The 19,668-nt window shown below is 31.9% G+C and overlaps 1 protein-coding gene across 1 annotated transcript in view; it reads left to right on the forward strand.

Annotated features, from left to right (window-relative positions):
• Nucleotides 1-303: 303 nt before the first annotated feature.
• Nucleotides 304-19,668, forward strand: part of LOC114326222 (uncharacterized) — a 902,327-nt gene continuing 882,962 nt past the window's right edge. Inside the window, exon 1 of the mRNA XM_028274518.2 lies at nt 304-619. Within this exon, the coding sequence (XP_028130319.1) occupies nt 488-619 (132 nt within the window). The 5' untranslated portion in view covers nt 304-487. The remainder of the gene's footprint in view (nt 620-19,668) is intronic.

The raw sequence follows: 19,668 nt of genomic DNA on the forward strand, positions 1-19,668 counted from the left end.
AATATAAACAAAACCTGCTTTGATCTTTTTTATCATTATCTGTTCTATTTAAAAAATTATTAAGCCACAAATACGTTTTTTGGGTTTTTTCCTTATTTGGAAAGATACAATTTAGAAATTATTTAGGGCAAGAAAATGGTAACAAAAGCATTGCCCAATCAGGGACAATTACCTTTTCATTTGTTGTAAACCCTTCGCTAACCCCCAACAGCGGCGTTTCCGTTAGTACCCGAGCAAGCCCGATTTCATCAAGCCATCGTATCTGTCGTCTTCACAAAATTACTCAGTTTGGTTTAGAGCAGCACGGAGTGAGGACGTACGTCGATGCTCTAAAAACCGCACTTACAATCACGCGAAACCCACACTATTCTCATCTGTCTCTCGAAGTTGTGTGTTTTTTGGTTATTTTTGTGAATTGTGTTGTGATTTTTATTTTGTGTCGCGGACAAATTTTAATTTCTCTTGTGTTTTTTTTATTTTGCTGACAATGGCAATTTTCGAACGGTTGGTGATATGTTTAGTAGCACTCACCTCTCCTACCAGCAATTTTATTGGAGCGTCACAGGATGTGGGAAGTCCTTTGAGGGTAGCTCAATGCAGAGCCACTTGTCTTGAAAGGGTAAGTTCGTTCTTCATTGTTGTAGTGTCTGCCATGTTTTAGACGATTTTTATTGTTTGGGTTTTCGCCATTGTTTTATGCGGGTAATTTCTTGAATATCCAATCCAATTAAACACGACGATGAAACATAATCTACTTATTTAAAACATAGGTATAGATATACATGTCAAAAGTTATATGTATAACTTTTCTCAGAATAGACCAATTTTCTAAAAGGTCTCCATTTATCCTGCATACGAAGATGATCTTAATCCGACCTAAGTAAATATGGACACAATGTCAGTCAGTTAAAAATAAAGATTAGATGCACCAACATTGGACGTTTTGAAACCTTAAACTTTATAACATTTCTTGAAATTCATCACTATGTGTTGTTGGAAGAACACATCTTTATAGTTCTATATTTCTATAGTTTCCGTACATCACATAGGTTATTGGAAAAATGCAATGCACACCTTAATACCTCCGATTAAGCAATAAAAAAGCTTCTAAACCTCATTGTATTTTTTGTTTAATTCAAATTCTTCCTTATTTCGTATGTTCATCTTTTGATTCCCAGATTTGTCTATCCAGTAATGGGCAAACGTTTTTAGAAGTGGCCAACAACAATATAAAATTTTTCACGAGCCACATTTTTCTAAGAAAAATATATTGTAGTAAGATATTTTTAGGCACAATATCAAGATCCGGGGTATGGAGCTGCTACTGTCATCATTTGGTTCAAATTCAGGCGTCAGGCGTACTTACTCTTAAGAATGAACGGAGCCATAATTTTTCTCAAGTTATCTTCATAACTCATAACTTTCCTTCCTCCACAACGTTTAGTAAATTTAACCCTATGATGTCATATTCTAGCTGAATAGCATATAGTTTGCAGATTTAAGGATCACGGATATCGTCAGTCAACTTATTTTTCTTTGAGTTAACATTAAATTTTCTCATGAGACAAAGATCGGTAAAAATGCAAAATCTTAACAGCCGTGATGAATCTTCAAAGATTTCAGATTTCGTGGAACAAAGAGACTTTTTCTTATTAGTTGCCAAACTGGCTCCAGTATCATCTTACTTTCATATTTGTAGAGCACAAGAGCACATCAAATTAAGCAGATTGCATGAAATTCAGAATTTCTTTAATTGGTTCGTTAGTATTGGATTGTAAGTAAATACAAGCCAAGGGATCGAATAGTATTTTCAAATTTACAACTAGTTACGCAATTTTTTACACATGTCATGATGTCTTGATTTAGGATGCATTCTCACCCAACAATTTGTAGAATTTGTAATCCCAACAAATCCAGATATTTTTCCTGTCATAATAGTGCAAGAACTTATGAATGTATATATACTTACTTATGTTATGTATTGTATTTATGTAAGCATGAAGTTACATAAATTCCTGAAAAATATCGTTGTTTTCTTTAACGATGACATGCTGCATGCATGTTAATTCTGCATTAGCAGAAAAATTTTCATTAATGCCTCTTACAAATTAATACCAATTTCTTAATATCATTCACATTGGTACTGTATCGTTATCTACAATAATGACGCAGAACTTGAAGATGAATTTTTGCTCACAGGTCGTAGTTTGACCATCATTATTTTAATCTTTCTAATCCAAGTTGTCCCAATTCAGGATTGATTTTAAAAATATTAGAGAACTAACTCTACCGCAAAAAGTTCCATAGTATTCACTACATAATATGTTATTCGTCCAAGGGACAAATAAGTAATTTCCTGTTCTCAGAAATATGTATATAAGTAATAAGATCTTCGGAAAATATATTGTGAACCATAATATGTTATGGACAAACTATTCTCAAGTGTAAAAAACATTTGTTTTTTTTAATAAACTTTCAATTTTCAATATGGAGCATTTAATTTGTTTCGGTCAATTCAAAAACTGATATAAGATGGTTGACGTCCCTGCTTTTGTCCATACTTTTTCAAATTGGTTTATTCAAATTAGCTTTTTATATCATTTTTCGAATTTCTTTTTAAGAGTCTTCAGTCTGTTACAGTCTTCCCAAAGTTGTCTCTCAGCTGGATTTTCTCAGATCCATTTTACTTTTGTTTGTTTATTCTTCTTGATGGGTTTTAACTTAAAACTTATTAATCTGTCTAGTTCTCATAGACATAGTGTAGGTACAATAAGTAGTAAATTGCATTTACGGAATAAGTCCTTGTTATAGTACAGAATATTAAAAGTAGCATGCATATTTACTATTCATTTTTTGCCTACTGATTTTCTTACTTGATTTTTTAACAATTAAATACATATTATCAGTAGTAATTGCACAAGAGCTCTAAAATTATTGAATTTTTACCGAGTGATACTTTGACAGTTTTAATTTCACGAGCCAAAGGCGAGTGAAATTATGTCAAAGTGTCACGAGGGCAAAAATTCTATATTAATTTTAGAGTTCGAGTGCAATTTGTTGCGATTATTTCATGAATAAAACTGTTCAAAACCAAAATTTTATTTTAATTTATTTATGAAAGTACAAATTAGTACAATTAAACACAAAGTTTTTATAAATATTTGACGATTGAAAGTCATCACTTTTATAATTTTTAAAACATTAATTGTCATTAATGTCACTGAATGTATTTTTTCGCAGCAACGAAGGGCATCTGACGTAATATACTTAACGACGGGCAATTATCAAAAATTATCGATTTAATTCAGATTTCTGTAGCTTTCTATTGGTCAGAATCTCCTATGAATGAAATAATCATGTAAATTCGTTTTCTCATAAGATTAATTTTATTTTGTGGTAAAACACGGTAAGTACCTATCTTATTATAATTTGCTATACATTTTTAACATATTTTCCTTTCGTTCTCTTTCTCGCCTTCTATCAGATTGTTTCGTCATATAATTTTTATGCTTCCTCCAATGTTTTTCACCTATCGCTGTGTTGGGTCTCTGCAATTTAATTTTACCCAGTTACTTTTCGAATATCATGATACCATCAAGTTACAGGACCTTCTTTTTGGCGTCCTTCTGAATGAATCTGTCAATAAATAATATTCGAGTATTGAGTTTCTTTACCCACGCTCTATAGTCATACTCTATAACTCTATACCCATTCTTATTATTTATCCGAACTATGTGTTTTGATCAACTCTCTCGGGTATTCTCCATGATACAAAAAATAACCATGAACTCCATGAAATAAGTGTTTGTTTGTCTTTTTACCATAGGTATTCTCTCATTGTGATGTTATTAATTTGATTGTTAACGTATTTCTTATGCTTTGAGCAGTATTTTTGTTTTCATTGTGTTTATTGTTAGGCCAGGTGGGATTACAAGTTATCGACGATTAGTCAGTTTCCTTCCTTCGATCTTTATATTGCTCTTCCAGTATAATTCATTTAATAGCTATATCTTTGATGAACAAAGTAAATAGTTTGGGATATATCGTCGCCTTAATACTATAACTTGATAACTCAAAATTAGTAGTTTTGAGATAAACGAGTTTAAAGATTTTAAAGATATTTGTGCTGCTACCATGATGTTGGTAAATACGGAATTCACTCTGCAGCTCTAAAATACTGTTCCTTAACTTTTTGGCAACTGATCTATTTAGGAATATGGTGTAAATTTGTTTTCCAATATGGAAAAAAACATGAAAAATTAAAGTTATCAACTTTTAGCACTACCATAATGTTAACATTTGGTAATGTCGCATGTTGTGCTAAGTCGCATATAAGTGAACTTTTTAACACAACTAATATTTTAAACATTATTTTGTTGAAAATTAGCCCTCCGCCATGGGGGTTGCCAGATCTGCTAACAATTCTCGAATTCTTGCATTAAAATGAACCGAATAAACAGATAGCAATTATGTGGTAAGTTCAATGGTTTCAGAGAAACACGTGCTAAAACTAGATAACTCGAGTTATCTAGTTATAGCATTCAGTGTATGTCGTATTCACGATTATTTCGATTAAATAATAGCTTGATAACTTATGTTGTCAAGTTTTAGCACTGAATATTAGTGGCATTTGAGTTTTATCAACTTTCGTCAATCATAAATAAATACTTAACCCGTTTGAAGTGAGCTATCAAGTTTTTACACAATATGGAGGCAAATGAAATACATCTTGTGAACTAGTTATCTCAAAAACGTCAATTTTGGAGTTATCAAGTTATAGTACTAAGGCGACGATATAGTATCCTGTTTTCGTACACGCCTGTTCATTTTTATCAATTTTGATTTTGGGTGTAATTATAAGTACATAATTGCAGTTTCTCTTTAAATATTTTGCCACAGATTTTAAGTATATTCTAAGATGTTTCACATATTTAATATTGCTCATGTTTCTAGGGAATGGAATACTTTGTTGTAGTACATAGTACACAAATGCCAGACATACATCAAATCTCCATGTGTTAGTCTTGAGTTTTTTTCTATTATTTTTCTTAATGACTGTATGGACTGATGTAATACTGTTGTAGACACTATAAATATTGTATTTAATTTCCAACAGATATTTCAATATACTGCAATATACATGCTCCAAATTTATTGCTTGTTATCTGAACTGTCTCCCAGTTTTTAAAATGTGTTGCAAAAATGTACTCCCAAATCAGCAGTTTTTTTTCCGTTACAACAAAAAAATATTTGGATGGTGAGTCTTTGTCTTTCACTTGAATTGTTAGTATTGAATCATATATTTTACATACATATCAGTAAAAAACGGTCATAAAATTTGAAAATTTACCTCTACCCAAAGAACTTCGAATTTTTAGACAACGTGTTCATAGTATGTCTCATGATGAGTATCTTTATGTTATATTACTGATTATACAGTTCGACAGATAGGTCTACTAAAATCAATTAAATCAAAAGTTCCCGCTAGTTATAATACATACTTAATTATATTTTAGGTATCTATATGCTAATATTCTAGGGTTGTAAAATTGTGGTCCCACTTGCAAAGTTTTATTATGTTCTATTTCTAGTAGTTCACACTTATTTTCTATTTCATTGAAATTTTGAATTTCTTCTTTTTTCTTGTTATTTTGTTTCTGTTTTTTTTTTGTAGTCGTCGATTTGCTAAGCCAGTATTCTTAATTTTTTTTTTGGTAGAGTGTTTTGTGATGCGTGTGAAAAACGTCGTCATGTTTACGTTAAGTAGGTACCAAGATAGAAGATACCAGTTATTAAATCCAATACTAAAATGAATATTCTTGTTACTATTTCATCTAAGCATCATTTTATAAGATACACCCTACCACTTGTATATTTCACTATTTCACACACATAATATGGAATCATCCTTAACCACAAACATCCCGCAGATGTTGTAAGTTCCCAAATGCCCTAATTAGTTACAAGTATCTGTCCAAACCAAACAAAGAACAGTCAGCACTTGGCATCCTACTGTTAGGAATTAATATAAACTTTGACAAAAGAAAACCGCAGACTAGATACAAATATTTTGACAGGTAGAAAACTAAGTAAATATATCTGATTTTTTAAAATATTTAGACATGAAAGAACACACTTGAATCTAGCAGATAAATATGAGTAATTATACAATTTCACATGTCTATTGAAATTTCTTCCAAAAACATTTGGAATCGATTTCTTTAATAGTCTTATTATTGTTTTTCACTTAACAGATGACATTTTTTTCTCCTGTTATAGCATTATTCTGAATACAGAAAAGTGTAATCGATTTTAATTGCTTTCGACCATTTCAAATATAAATATGTATTTTTGGCCATTAATATAAATATCTTAAACTGTTGGTTATCTGTGATGTACTTAAAATATTTTAAATTTAAGCTGAAGGTGAAAACTGGCAAGAGGTGTGATATCGGTTATGATTACATTGTTTCCTTCTATAATTTTATTTAGGCATATTGCCCATTATTCTTTAACATCTCCTTCTAGGTCGACCTATGCTTCTTCTTCGGATTAGAGGCTATCACGGGCTGTTATAACTGTTCTATTTTGTGACATTCTGCTAATGTAACTCTTCCATTCTTCCTTTGGGACCGTTCAAGTATTACGTAACGCAGGTGGGGGGGGGGGTCAAAAATCTTCAAAAATTGCTACGCAATAGTTAAACTCCCAGAAGAGTGCGTTACGTAGGGGGGGGGGGGGTTAAAAATCTTCAGAAATCGTGTTACGTAATACTTGGACGCTCTCTTTCACCCATTCATTTATGTTGCCTATCTGCACTCGTTTCCTATTATTTTTCATGTGATTCTCTTTTCACTTGTTTCCAGCTGTCTTCTTTCTTTTTGAATCTCTGCTGTTAATTCGATAAGTATTTTGATAACTTACTCGTTAGTATTATTTCCTAGGGGCTTGAAAATGGAGCCGGTATAATTATCTATAACTGCTGGTGTTGTTTTTTTTTGCCGTTTTTAAGCAGTGAGATCATAATATTTGTAATCCATCCTTCAGGTAAGTATTCTTATGATTACGTACTTTGTGAATTAAAAATTTCAGTTTTAGGCCTTTAAAAAACCTTATTCTTCTTTTGCTATAGATAAAAATCTACATCGTTTCTTCTTCTTAAAGTACCCTCTCCTCAGTGAAGGTTGGCTACTACAACTGCAAACTCGTCTCTGTCTTCAGTTGTTCTTATTAAGACGTTCAAAATTTAGCCCTGTATATTGTCGGATGTTTCTTAGCCACGATAGTTTTTTCGTTAGTTGAGCATATTGGTACTTATTACTTCTCAGTATGTGGCCTAGGTGTGACATTTTTCAAACTTCCACTGTGTTGGAAATGCAGGAGCTAACAGGAATGAGGCAAATAGTTACAAAAAAATACGGAATATTAAATTGGTGTAATATACAGTAGATATCCATTGGAGGTATATCCATAGGTATTTGTGGATCCTGTTGTCATCCGAATATAAAAGTTTATTATGGAAACTTCAGCATTACGCGGTACACGTGGTAGGATGTATTCTTAAAACCTCATTTTTAAAGTTAGATTCTCTTATTTAAACCAAATGATGTAGGTACTCTGTTTTTTTACCTTTCAAACTTTCTGTCTTTTGATTCTTAGTTGAACCATCATAATGTCGATTCTAATAAAATAATTTTTTTTCGGTTTGGAAGCGGTCTTTTATAAACCTGTCATACTGCAGACAAAATAAAGTATTCAAAATCAAATTAAGTTTCCAGATTTTTTATATGCATAATATATTATATTGTTGATGCAATAACCATCCTAAACCAAGTAAAAGTTTGTATGCAAGAAGGGTATTAACAGAATTGTATATCCCCAGGGACTTTACACCCTAACCAGAAGACTTCTTGTGGCAAGATTGTCACCCTCATGGTAGAACCGCGTACGTATCTAATACTCTTGAGACATTGCACAGCTTTCCAGGACCAAAGTCAGATTTGATAAATCAACTTTTCATCGAATTTGCATTGAATTTCCAATCACTTATGAGTTCTTATCAAAATTTCCCTACACTCTTTAGTAGCTTACCTGCTCGGTAGCTCTATAAGATTTAAAAGTGTTTTTGTCTTTCAAACTATACAGAAGAGTAGACTGTATTGTTCGTTAAATGCATAGTATTTATATGGCATGAAACCACAATTTATCGGAAAATAAATTAGTGCTACATTCACTAATGAATTAGTGCTACATGCTACAGACGGAGTGCTACATTCTGTTGATATGTATATTGTTGGTATGTTGACAGAGTCTGCTACGTTCTGTTGATAGGTTTGCTATACATTTCTTTGATTTTTCTGTTTTTCAGTCTGCCCTTTGTCCCAGACATGTTTGCATATCTGAGTGATCTGTCGAAGTCTCTGCTTTTGACATATTTTATGACATGCTCATTTATCTTAACACATTTGTTCATTCTTGGTAGGCTGCTTGCTTGCTTGGTTATTGGCCTTGCTTTATGCAATTTGGCCAGCTCGATTAGGTTGGCAGTCACGACATTGACTGGCTTATGACAATGTCGGGCCCGCCGAATATGTCTACTTCTTGATTTTTTGAAGTAAATTGGCTATGGTGATAACTTTGACTAAATATTTACTTTTTATACACAACCTATTATACTGTAGTAAGCGAACATATGGGTGTTATGCAATAACAAAAACAACCTATTAGTAATAAGCATGAATTAGAAATAAGGTGTAGCTAGTTGAGCATTATAGTTATATTCTGTTTACGCTAAGAAACTTCATAATTGCTTTGATTGATTCTTCATCTACGTCATTTTAGCACATTGTAATCAATCAACTGACATACTGCAATGTTATTTATGTTTGTAAATGTCATACTGATAATTTCTTATCATTTGTAAGTATCTGACTGCAATTTTAAGTATTGTGACTTAAAACTGTCGTTTGTTGGTAACAATACGTCCAAATATATAATCAAAGTGCGGTAAAAGAAATGTTTTTCAAGCATCAAGGATCTTTACGCAGAGTTTACAGAATTTAGAGTGCATATCAACGAAAACCTGTGTAATGAAACTTTGAACAAGCTCCATCGAGCAATAAGACGAAAACGTCCAACGCTCGGCCTCATATTGCAAAAGATAGAAAATGTTTAACGAATGAAATGGAAAATATTAGAACATCCACTCTGTAGTCACGATTTATCACCTTGTGATTTCCATATCTTTGGACCACTGAAAAAGGCGTTAAAAAGAAATCGTTTTCAGTCGGACGAAGAACTATAAAATGCTGTAAACGTAAAGGATTTCTTCGAGCAATATCTACAAGAATTCTTTAAGCAGGGTATACATCGCGCATCGGTGAGTGACGCAATGGTAGTATATGTGCCTTAATGATAGTTGTAATTATTTGTAGATATATTATATTTGCCTATATATTTTTTCTGAATCTACGATGGGTTTCAATTGAACAATCCTCGTACATATAAAAAAAACACTTCCAACATGCGTAGCTCATCAATCTAAAATATAATTTCAGTCAAGCATCTACCTATATATTTTGTGCTGACATTGACACATATTCGACGATTTGAAGGTTTGCCCTGCCCTGCTGGAGTATTTTTATTGGGAGAGCATAAAACATGGGATATCCCCTGTGGGTAGCACAATATTCAGCTACTTGTCTTAAAAGGGTAAGCTCACTCGCTTTACTGCTTGCCATGTTTTATTCGAAATCCCCTTTTTCCGTCATATTACCAAACACATTTTCTCGCATTTCTATAAAAAACGGATGTGGGTTTTGTTGAATAATCTAAAATTTAAATAAAATATATGACGATCTGAGGGTCTTGTTCTAGTGTAAATGTGATTATGACTATAAAAATACAAATGGTGAATTAAGAAAATGCAATAAATGGTAGTTAAAGATTTGGTATAATTGCAGGTTTCAGAACTGTGAACAACAAAGATATTGAAGATATTGAAAACAATTTCATTGCGGGAGTTCCAGGAACACAACCATCCATCCTTCACTAACTTTAAAATTATCGCAATTAAAATCTTGAGCAAATTCTAAGCTGTGTATTTTATTAATTTTCTTGTTATTGGTATATTTTAACGCTGTGTCTAGGTACACGCTAACGTGTACGCAAATAAAAAAGTTTCGTACACGCGAAACGTCATTAAGTCAGTGACGTCACTTTTTAGCGTGCACTTTTACTGCGGTTCTTTGCATACACGTTAAATTGAGAATACCGCGAGTATCAGAGTGAGGGTTAGAATTTGTCTAATTGCGTTGTGTTTACATTTTAATATTGATTAGTAAAGAGATTTCTTATTTTTTATTTGTTTGGTGTTTGTTTTTAAAATAATTATGGACTGAGGACAATTATTCAGTTCTTTTAATGAGTTTAACAAAATTTTAAAACATTATGAAAAAGATAAGAGACAAAAATTCGTGATTAAGGGTAGCAGAAGTATTAAGATAAAATATACAGGGCGATTGATTAGTGTGATAAAGCTCAGTAGATCCGCTATAGTAATAGGTAGCAATAAAACTTAGTAATAAAAATTGTAGCAAACTTTGAGCTTCATATTACAAAATTATTTAGAACGTTACAGGTTCGATAACACAGTGGCAGACCAAACTTATGTTTTTTTAAATGGAACACCCTATATTATATTTTATTTTATGTTCGAAATCTTCTTAACGTTCCCGTCAAAAAAATATAAAGGTTTATGATGTTATACAGGGTATTTACAAAGTTATAACCAATTTTCTATGAAAATCGTAACAAGTTCAACTATCTGTATAAATAGAAATAAACACAACAGCATTGCTTTATAAACTGGTATCATTAACTTACGTATAAAAATTATTTTAACAGTATTTTGTACATGTCATGTCAACTAAATATTTATTTTGCTAACCTGAATATATACTTTTATTTACATTGATTTATTACAATTAAGTTTGAAACATCTGAATATTTCTGCTTCCCTCCCCCTTCCCTTAATAACAAATATTTTTCTATCAAACAAATAAACTAAACATATCAAAATAGCGTGTACCAAAATATACAGTCACTGCGCACGCTAAATAATGACGTCACTGACTTGATGAAGTTTAATTCGCGTGTACCTAACTTTTTTATTTGCGTACACGTTAGCGTGTACCGAGACACAGCGATATTTTAATGCGTACGGGGTACTTTAAACCATCGAAAGCACTATAGTAGTGGATCCGATAAAGGTATTGATTTGCACCGATCTGTTTAATGGATAAAAATTATTGGATATGTAATTTAGCATGCTAACAATTACAAAAAACAAGGGTTGCCCGATCGAATCTTGTTCTAACTATAATTAATTAATAATTAAAAAATGACATTTTTTTATGAATTAAAAAAAATTCGACCAATGCAGATATTACTTCAGATTTTTTGGTTCATTCTAAACAAAAAAGATCTTTTGCAATTTTTCTCTAATGTTGATCGTTTACGAGTTATAAACAATTTAAAACTGAAAAAAGAACGAAAGATGACAATTTTCAAGGCTCAAAAACAAGTAAAAAATATCATTTTTGTAATCAAGTACATAAATTCAAGTTCAAACCTTTTTCTATCAGGTTTCGATAAGAATTTTAGCCATGTTTTATTCTAAAACATATTTTTTTAATTGTTAATGAGGAAGGTTTTTTATAAGGAGACGGGCATTAAGAACTAAAAAACAATATTTCAGAATTAAATAAGTCCAAAAGACTCATCAATAACTGAGAGAATAAGGTTAAACTTGAATTTAATTACTTCGTAATTTCAAAAATGATATTTTATACTTATTTTTTTGAGCCTTGAAGATCGTCATTTGTCGTTCTTTTTTCAGTTTTAAATTGTTTATAACTAGAAAACGATAAACCTTAGAGAAAAATTACAAAAGACCTTTTTTGTTTCGAATGACCTAAAAAATCTGAAATATCTGCCCGGATCGAAATTTTTTTTAATGTATAAAAAAGTCACTTTTTATTTATTAATTATTTATAGTTAGAACAATATTAGATGGGCAACTCTTGTTTTTTGTAATTGTTAACATGCTAAATTACATATCCAATAATTTTTATCCATTAAACAGATAGGTGCAAATCGACCTTATATCGTATCTTAGACTATACTACTGCTGAATAACGCAGAGGCAATGTGTTGAAATACCGAAAATGAAGCAAATTTATTTTCAACCAAAATTTTGTTTTCGTTTATAGATTCGCAGTCTGTTCATTCGTGCGTTGCCCGCCCCTGCAATACTTGGAGCCGATCTACCAATGGATTGCTATAGACCTATTCTCGTAGCATGCCCTGAACGTACCCAGAGGGAGAACGCCTGCGCGTTAAGTGTTCAGAGGGAAAAATTCGACCTTATTGAACGCTCAATTTTGTAATGCGTTGGCGTTGTCCCTCTGGGTAAGTTCATGATGTGCTGCACGAATGGACCTTATGTAGTTTTGTCTACTGAATCCAAATCTGCAAACGTCATTTCGATATCTCAAACCGTCTGCGATAGCATCCACCAATTCAAATTTTATCAATTTTATTCGAGGTATGTTAATTTCGCTCAAAAGTAAAGTACCTTTATAGTTCACAATATTTAAATGAGAAGGATATAATAGCACATTAAATCATAGTTTTTCAAGTTTCCGATAAAATAGATGATAATGTTCGCATTTTTAGCTTGTTTCAAATAAACTTACCTCAGTTATAATACACACCCGTTTAACATTTTAATATTACAGTTCACACATTTCAATATTTAACTGCAGAATACTACTTAATACTAAACAAGAACACATCTTCTTCTTTGTGTGTCATGCTTGTTTTCAAGCTTTGGCCATCGTCGTATTAACAAGCTGATGATATGTTTCTCGGTCGGCATGGCTATATGAAACAATTATACTACAACTATAAGCAAGCTTGTTAAAACTTAGCTGCATTTTTTTAGTAACAGTTTATGATCTTTAACGGTAATTGTTCTGTACGTGCCATATCAGCGATGGAGATTGGTAATCATCATGATTCTGATTCTGATCTTCATTCTGATCTCATTCAGCCATTCTGATCTTAGATGTAGCTGCTCTGACTAGCTCAATATTGATGTGCATCCCTACCATTCCCTCAAGGTATTCACCCACGATATTTTTCTCCTTCCTATACTTCTCCTGCACTGTATCGTCACTTGTATAATCAATGGAAGTAGCTCGTAAATCTCACTACATACGGCATGCTCCAAGTATTGCAGCTTTCGTGTTTTGATGGTTTCCATTACATATCTCCATTCTTTTTTAACTCTTCTCATCAATTCGTTGTTTGTTACATGCTCGGTCCATGATATGTTCAGAATTATCCTATATATCCACGGTTCAAATGTTTCCATCCTTTTGGTACTCGTCGCGTTAAAGTTCCACTCTTCCATTTCGTAGATCAGAGTCGAGAAATAGTATATCTATTGTACAAGTGAGAAAAAATATATATTTCTCACGAGCGCAGATCAAGCGAGGGAGAAATATGTAATTTTCTCATGTGTTGTACACTGTACTTTTTCTATGGATGCGGCTTTGTCAAGAGTTCAAACTTCAAAATTAAATAGTTTAGGTGCTTTTAGGTATATTATATGCATAAATTAAAATAAAATACATATACATGTAGGTATTTAATATTCTTAAAATTTATATATCTTATTTTTTAAGTTCTAATTAACAGTTATTTTTGAACAGTTTTGAAAGGTAATTCCCGGTAGGTTTTGCTTTAACACATTTATTTGACAACATTATATTGTGTGTATTGTGCATGTTACCATCGAAACGGCGATCATAGTATGGTAGACCGTAGAAGAACCCGTGAGAAAAAATATTTCTCACTGCGATGGCCGACTTTTCTCACTGCATGAGAAATTGTTCGTTTTGAATGTATGTAAGTAGTGAGAGAAGTTGCATAATGTATAGCATCCATAGATAGTTGTTAGTTGTTAAGAGTGATGCAAAATATTCTTTTGATACCACGAAATTCCAAAGATATTATTTTGCTGCGATATATGATACGAGTAGCTTGTTTGACAGAAATAGTACACGATTGTTAATATATATTTTTCTTGCGTTTATGATTATGAATGACTACACTTTCGGTATTTCTTTGGAAATTTTGTTTAAGATGGCACCCTTTAAAAACGACACCTTTTGTGTTAACTATAGATTCCAACTCACTTGTGAATGTTTTTTATGAGTTTCTTAACCTTGTTTTTTGTTACAACGTACGGTATTATAATTATTTTTGTCAAAAGCATGGAAAATATTCTGTTTTCACGGTATTTTATTTTCATTTAAATGGTTGTCTGAAAGTCGTTTTAATCTTTGTGGCTCAGTGGTAAGAGCGCCTATCTTTGAACCTAAAGGTCGTGAGTTCGAATCTCACCTGGGTGGAGAATTTTTCATTTATTAAAAATTAAAAGATAATTATATATACATTAGCACTTCAAGCCAAGCAGCTCATTGCTTTATTTACAATCCTCCTCCATTCTTGCTTGTTCTTCGCTTTTTCTTTCCAATTGGTTGCATTGAGATACTTCAGGTCATCATTGACTTCATGGCTCCATCTGGTCTTACGTCTTCCTATTCTCTCGTATTCTTCTATTCTCTCCTATTTAAAATCTTAAATGGGATTTTTATTGCAGATTTGGATTCTTTACGTAAAAATAAGTAACTTTTATTCAAGACATTTTTTCGAATTATGGATAGATGGAGCTATAATCTAAAAAAACGATTGTTGGAAATGGAAAACTAAATTAAAAATTGACAAGTCCCCACTAAAATGGAAAACTTTACTAAACTTTTTTTGGTTTTAGGACCTACTCTTCACAATCCAATAGGTCCCCAAAGCGCTCGAGTGACTGCACATTTAGCATACTTTGCTCCCCTACCATAATTGATAGATAAAATAGTTTATATCCTTGTGGGATTCGCATTTGTTCCACTTTCGTTTAACATTTTTATTGCTGTATTCAAATGCTCTGGACTTCTTCAGAAGAAAGGAATCTAAATTTGAGAATATGAAGGGAATAGGTATATCGATATCTATTAACTGTATTGCTAGGAGGGCTATTAACTAAAGAGTACGTTTAGAATTACAGTTTAGTTCTACATTTTTATCGTTAATTTAATAATACTACCAATAATACTTGATTATATCTCTATAATAAAATATGTAATAAACCCCATTTCTACGATCGCATAATAATGCAAGATGCATCATACTTAAATGCATAGTGAATGTTCATTACGAAAGTCGTTATTTATTTTTATTGGCTGTAGTTATTTGTAGTATTTAATACACATCGATTTTAGATTAGAAGACCTTTCACTCAACATTTATGAATACAATAACGCAACGATCTTCTAGGGGAGTCAATGGAGTTTTGCTTATGGAAAAAATCAAACAAGATAGAACTTTTTGTAATTTCATTAATAGATGTTTAATAAACAACATATCAAAAAGTTCTACCCCAAAAGTGGGTGCTTAATTTTTTATTAAACAAATAAATTGCGAAATTAGTAGTTGTTTTTTTAAATACCTACGAAAATGTAAATTTTAGAACAAAAGTGACTTGACCATTGAAATATTTAGAAAATATTACACAAAAAAACCTTATATAAAGATTTTTCTAAAGTTAAATCTACAGCTTCCATTATTTCTTATTTATAATAGACGGAGAGGCACCGCTGAAAAATCTATTTCAATTTATTAAAGCTAGATTTTTCACAGTTGATTACTGTGAGTGTGTAGAGAAACATACTGCGGTCGGTCAAGCGAAACGTAGAACAGGGGCTACTGAGAGGGTATCAAAGTTGCATTCCTACGAAGGTAATTATTTCCATTTACTAAGGCTGAAAATCAGTACACACACATTCTAAATTAAATATAAATAAAAGTTATTATAGTCGGTCAACTGTATGACGGGACATAGCCGGTCGGTCGGCTCCAATAGTCGATTGAAGAAATGAAGCATTTTGGCTCGCAATTTTTTCGTCCAGCATGGATTTACTTGAAATTTTCACAGAAGGTAGGGAATAGTCCAAGGATCATTTTCTATATCATGCCGCTATCATACGCTAAAACCTTGGGGGTGGTTACCACCCCATCTCGGGGGGTGGGAATTTTTTATTACATTTTAACCATGCAATTCGATGGAAAAAGTGATTCCAAGAAAAAAATGTTTTTTACATTTTCTTCGTAAAACTAATATTTTTCGAGTTATTCGCGCTTGAAAATAACAGTTTTTCGACGAAAAAATCGACTTTTTTAGAGGGTTTTTTGAGAATACCTCGAAAAATATGCATTTATTAAAAAAAACTGTAGATATCAAAATTGTACCTTTTAGTAACACAAACGATATTATTTTCCAGTAATATATTTAAGACCAATACAAACCGAGATACGGCATGTTAAAAATTAGCTTTTTTCGTCAAATGAAGAATTTGAAATATTTAAAGCCAAATAATGGGAAATTTTTGCATTTTTCGAGGAAAACTTAAATAATCGTTTTTCAAGTAAACAATTAGACCTTTCAAAAAATAATAATAAAAGATTCTAGCATGGAAATTAAGCGACTTATAATCAAAAAAATGTCGGTACCTGCTTTTCTCTACGAAAAAGTCAGTGAGAACAACCCCCTAACTACCTTCCTAATTCAAAATTGGTCTTTACCTTTCTGTAGTTCCTTTTATATTTATATTATCAATAGACTCAAGGAGTTTGATCTATTTAAATGGCCTAATTTTGGAAAAATTGGAGTTTTAAAGAAAAATTGATTTTTTGCAATTTGGTATTTTTCACCTTTTACTTCATAATACAGTGGCGAAGCGTCCATGTAACCACTGTTACCATTGGTAACAGTTACAAATCTTACAAATAAATATATTATGACTACTACGAAATAATTCCATTTATATTTTTTACCAACAGAAATACTTGTTAATAGTACCTAATTCAGTAAATAGCCAACTAGACGCACGAAAATATTGGCGAGATATGTGAATCCATGGCACGTTATCATAATATATTATTATGCTGTTACCAATACTGGCACTGATAAACGGTACGCAGGAGAAACCCTCGCTATCGATCGGGACTAGCTCTGAAAATTTTGAAGGAGCGACGGGTTTAGAGACGGCGCGCGGGCACGCTGTGCATATCAGTAGTGTCACCATTTTGAAGATTGGTAACGTTGGTTTAGTACCTATTACAGATTACAGTGTGCGTACATTTAAACATGGAAGAGTGTTGCTACGTATTGCGTAATTGATCAACTACTTGAAAAGTCCTTCTACTTGTATATTTTTTTATATATTATTTTAAAGAAAAAAATGATATTATTGAAAATGGAAGAATTAAAATATAAACAATAGTTTTCAAAATCTGTTCTTTTTTCTACTTGTTCATTTTTTTATGTTAATTTTATGGTAGAATAATATGTTTAGTTTGTTTATTATTTATTGTTATACCTGTTACATATACATAATTACATACATATAATTTTGGAATAGTGATTTGTTTAATTTTATCCCACAGGATTGAAAACAAAAACTTATATTTGGGCGGTTCAAAATATCTTTTTTTAAATAAGATTTTTTTACATCTGGTTTTGGTAACACTTTAGAAAAACTCACGCGTCGCCACTGTCATAATATCTCCGAAAATACTGAAGATACGATAAAAATTATAAACTACTAAATTGTAGCTTTATTAATGACTAAAATTACCCTGTACATAGATTTTCATTACAGTGAAGTTAGGCAGATATAGCTGTTTAAAACCTCTATTTACCAGCAAGCACCCCCTTATTCGAGCCCTTTAAACCCGCCCCAATTAAAAACTAAGGGATCTTACGGAATTTAATTTACACAGTCTTATAGCTCTTTAAAAATCCTACAAAATCATTTTTGAAGAAACTTTTTATCGCCAAAAATATATAGAATATTTTTCAAGGTATTCTCAAAGAACCCGTCGATTTTTTCGTCTAAAAACTGTTATTTTCAAGCGCGAATAACTCGAAAAATATTGGTTTTACGAAGAAAATGTAAAATACATCGAATACTTTTTCCATCGAATTACATGGTTAAAATGTAATAAAAAATTCCCACCCCCGAGATGGGGTGGCAACCACCCCAAGGTTTTAGCGTATGATAGCGGCATGATATATAAAAGGATCCTTGGACTATTCGCTACCTTCTGTGAAAATTTCAAGTAAATCCATGCTGGTCGAAAAAATTGCGAGCCAAAATGCTTCATTTCCTCAATCGACTATTGGGGCCGACCGACCGGCTCTGTCCCGTCATACAGCTGACCGACTATAATAACTTTTATTTATATTTAATTTAGAATGTGTGTACTGATTTTCAGCCTTAGTAAATGGAAATAATTACCTTCGTAGGAATGCAACTTTGATACCCTTTCAGTAACCCCTGTTCTACGTTTCGCTTGACCGACCGCAGTATGTTCTCTACACACTCACAGTAATCAACTGTGAAAAATCTAGCTTTAGTAAATTGAAATAGATTTTTCAGCGCTGCCTCTTGGTCTATAACGCTCAAGTCGCCCCTCTCATAAACATTGACGCACTGTATAGCAGCGTTCGACGCAGCGGGCGTTTGAGTTAATTTATTACAATTTTTTAACTAATTGATCAAATTAAATTTTAAAAATTGAAAATAAAAGAAGAACATTAAAGCTATCTTGTACTTGAACTAAAAAGAAATAAAAATATGGGCATAAGTACGGTGTGGGCAGAAAATGAGACTTACATGAATTTTGTTTAAAAATGTGTAACTAATACAATTTTACCTATAAAATTTTAACATTTGCACAACTTACTTTTCAAACACCTTACTAAACGATGTTTTATTCAAAAAAAAAATCTCAAAAATTTAATTCATATGATACGACGTCTCAAAAATGTTATTTTTGAAAACTTCGTAGTACTCAAGTTTAAACGGATATATTACAATTTTTTATGTGTTTTGTAAAACTTAGATTCCAGATTTTGTTCCCCAGATGGTCACGAAAGAGTATGTAGAAGAGGTGGGTAACGATATGCCGAGTGTACTTTTAGACCTACAGTAAGTTTTTAGCGGGGTTCAGGTATGATGTCGACTGGTAAATCTTCGGATATGTATGTTGTACCTACGTACTACTTGGTCTAAACTTAAGAACTCGTGTTTCCATTTTTTTTGAGCTCATAAATATCTCAAAAAGCAATAGCAGCTATTTAATTTAGGTACTGCGTGGTTGTTTAGTTTGTTTTTTAGATATCTGCAAGCTTTTGATGTCAATAATTTACACTTCTATAGATTTCTTATAGCAAATATTTTAATACTCCTGAATTTTCAGATACACAACCAATATTAGAATGGTATAATCAAAAGATAAATTTCCCTGCTTATCTATTGACTTCATGTATATCCCTTGTATGCGTAACGATCTCATCAAACATCAATTACTCGTATTACGAAATATAAACGCCATTAAACGTAAAAATGTCCCAGGGCCATAAAAACGCAAATAACTTCAACAAAGCAAATACATTATATCTTCAAATAACGTCTGCAAGAGTAA

Source organism: Diabrotica virgifera, chromosome 1 (assembly GCF_917563875.1).
Source record: "Diabrotica virgifera virgifera chromosome 1, PGI_DIABVI_V3a".
Classification (NCBI taxonomy): Eukaryota; Metazoa; Arthropoda; class Insecta; order Coleoptera; family Chrysomelidae; genus Diabrotica; species Diabrotica virgifera.